At 57.5% G+C, this 2,048-nt stretch overlaps 1 protein-coding gene across 1 annotated transcript; it reads left to right on the top strand.

Annotated features, from left to right (window-relative positions):
• The first annotated feature begins 449 nt into the window (after positions 1-449).
• On the top strand, positions 450-1,830 carry GSC (goosecoid homeobox). Its single transcript, XM_054400739.1, has 3 exons — positions 450-786; positions 978-1,237; positions 1,678-1,830. Exons 1-3 carry the CDS (start codon positions 450-452, stop codon positions 1,828-1,830), a joined length of 750 nt encoding a protein of 249 aa, XP_054256714.1.
• The last annotated feature ends 218 nt before the right edge of the window (positions 1,831-2,048 follow it).

The following is a 2,048-nucleotide window of genomic DNA, read 5'->3' as shown; positions in this document are numbered from 1 at the left end:
AAAAAAAGGAGGAGGAAAAAAAAAAATCAAATCTGGTTTTGTTTGTCATCTGCATATTAGCAGGAACTAAATCCAGGATGACGTCGCCTGGGTATAAAAAAGGGAAGAGGTTCAGATGGATTATACTCCGTGCAGCCCTCTGGGTTGAGATCAGTAAACAGGCGAGAGTTGAGGGGGGAAAGTTCCAGGGGTGGATCCTGCGCACACGCACACACACTCATGCACAGGCACACACGCACACTCTGTCCGCAAGCTGCCCTAAGAAAAAGCTCCCTTCTTTTCGCTCCGATCTCTTTTTAGAATTTCTCCGAAAAGTTTCGGTTTCGTGTCTCTCCAGCCTCCCCCTCCCCACTCCTGCCTCCACGACTGCCGCCACTACCACCTACGCTCCCTCCCTCCCTCCTCCCCCCGGCCGATCTCCGCTGCCCTGCCCCGGCACGGTTTGGGGCATGCCTGTGAGCATGTTCAGCATCGACAATATCCTGGCGGCCAGACCTCGCTGCAAGGACTCGGTGCTGCTGCCCCCCCCGAACGCCGCCGCCCCCGTCGTCTTCCCCAGCCTCCACGGGGACTCGCTCTACGGCAGCGCCTCTGACTACGGCGGATTTTACTCCCGGGCGGTGGCACCCGCCTCCGCGCTGCCGCCGGCCGTCACCGGATCTCGGCTCGGCTACAACAACTACTACTACGGGCAGCTGCATGTGCCGGCGTCCCCTGTGGGCCCTTCGTGCTGCGGGGCCGTTCCGCCCCTGGGAGCCCAGCAGTGCTCCTGTGTCCCCTCCGCAGGTAAGCCGGCCCGGCCCGGCTTGGATGGGCTGGACAGGGGCTCTTTGTTCCCGCGGCCGTGGGGCAGGAGTGAGTGTCGGAGAACCGGCGACCTGGAGGAGCGCGGGTGGGCGGCGGGCGGCTTCTTCTCGGGGTGGGGGGAGTAGCGATCTCATGCAAAGCCTGTCGTCCTCTCGTCTGTCTGTCCGTAGGTTACGAGGGCACTGGGTCAGTCCTGATGTCCCCTGTTCCCCATCAGATGTTGCCCTACATGAACGTGGGCACTTTGTCCCGGACGGAGCTGCAGTTACTAAACCAGCTGCACTGCAGGCGAAAAAGACGGCATAGGACCATCTTCACTGATGAACAGCTAGAAGCGCTGGAAAACCTCTTCCAAGAAACGAAATACCCAGACGTGGGCACCAGGGAACAGCTGGCCAGAAGGGTGCACTTAAGAGAGGAAAAAGTGGAGGTATGTTCCTTTCCACTTTCTCCCTTTCGCACTGAAATGCGCTCGGTCTGGAGGTACCTCGGTGTGGCTCCAGTCCGGCTCCGCTGTTGCGCGGCCAGCAGCCGGAGGGGAGAGCAACAGGTTGGGTGGGCAGAAATTAATTTTTTTGTATCGTTATGTCCAAGCGCTCTTCTGAGGGCGGCTGGCCGAGCAGATAGCACGGCCATGAGTCTATATAGCCTGCTTCCGCCCAAGCGAGGCCTCACCCGTGGCTGCGAGCCGCTCCGGGCCGGGCAGGGCTCCGGCAGGGCCCAGGGCAGTCCTCAGATCTGCCTTTTTTTCCTTTTTCCCACCCCTCCCCCACCCCCCCATTTTTGGTGTGTGTGTGTTGTTGGGGTTTTGCTTGTTTGTTGACTTTCCCCCCCCCCCCCTCTGGATAACATACTTTATTAACGTAACAGGTTTGGTTCAAAAACCGCCGGGCAAAGTGGAGGAGGCAAAAGCGATCGTCTTCGGAGGAGTCAGAAAATGTACAGAAATGGAATAAAGCATCTAAAACGTCTCCGGAGAAAAGACAAGAGGACGGGAAAAGTGACTTGGACTCCGATAGCTGATACCTCGCAGCGGGGAACATTTCCCTTGGACTGTCGGATACGCTCCAGAGGATGCTACTAATCTTGCACAAGCTCTGCCTTGTTGGAAGGGAAAATATCTGTATATAATGTACAATGCCCCGAGTTGATTTCGTGTAAATAAAATGTGTTGTGAAGGTGTTGCACAGGTAGACAGCGGCGCGTTTGTTTATCCCTGCGCCGTGTGGAGAGGAGAGCGG

This window comes from Indicator indicator, chromosome 4, assembly GCF_027791375.1.
Source record: "Indicator indicator isolate 239-I01 chromosome 4, UM_Iind_1.1, whole genome shotgun sequence".
NCBI classification, from domain to species: domain Eukaryota; kingdom Metazoa; phylum Chordata; class Aves; order Piciformes; family Indicatoridae; genus Indicator; species Indicator indicator.
Note: the sequence above shows the minus strand (reverse complement) of the source record. Positions and strands in the feature narration are given on the sequence as shown.

Excerpts from the sequence above, each read along its gene's own strand:
- GSC (XM_054400739.1), top strand. The coding sequence starts at position 450 with ATGCCTGTGAGCATGTTCAGCATCGACAATATCCTGGCGGCCAGACCT. Across the intron at positions 787-977 it reads CTCCTGTGTCCCCTCCGCAG|GTTACGAGGGCACTGGGTCA; the intron begins GTAAGCCGGCCC and ends GTCTGTCCGTAG. Across the intron at positions 1,238-1,677 it reads TAAGAGAGGAAAAAGTGGAG|GTTTGGTTCAAAAACCGCCG; the intron begins GTATGTTCCTTT and ends TTAACGTAACAG.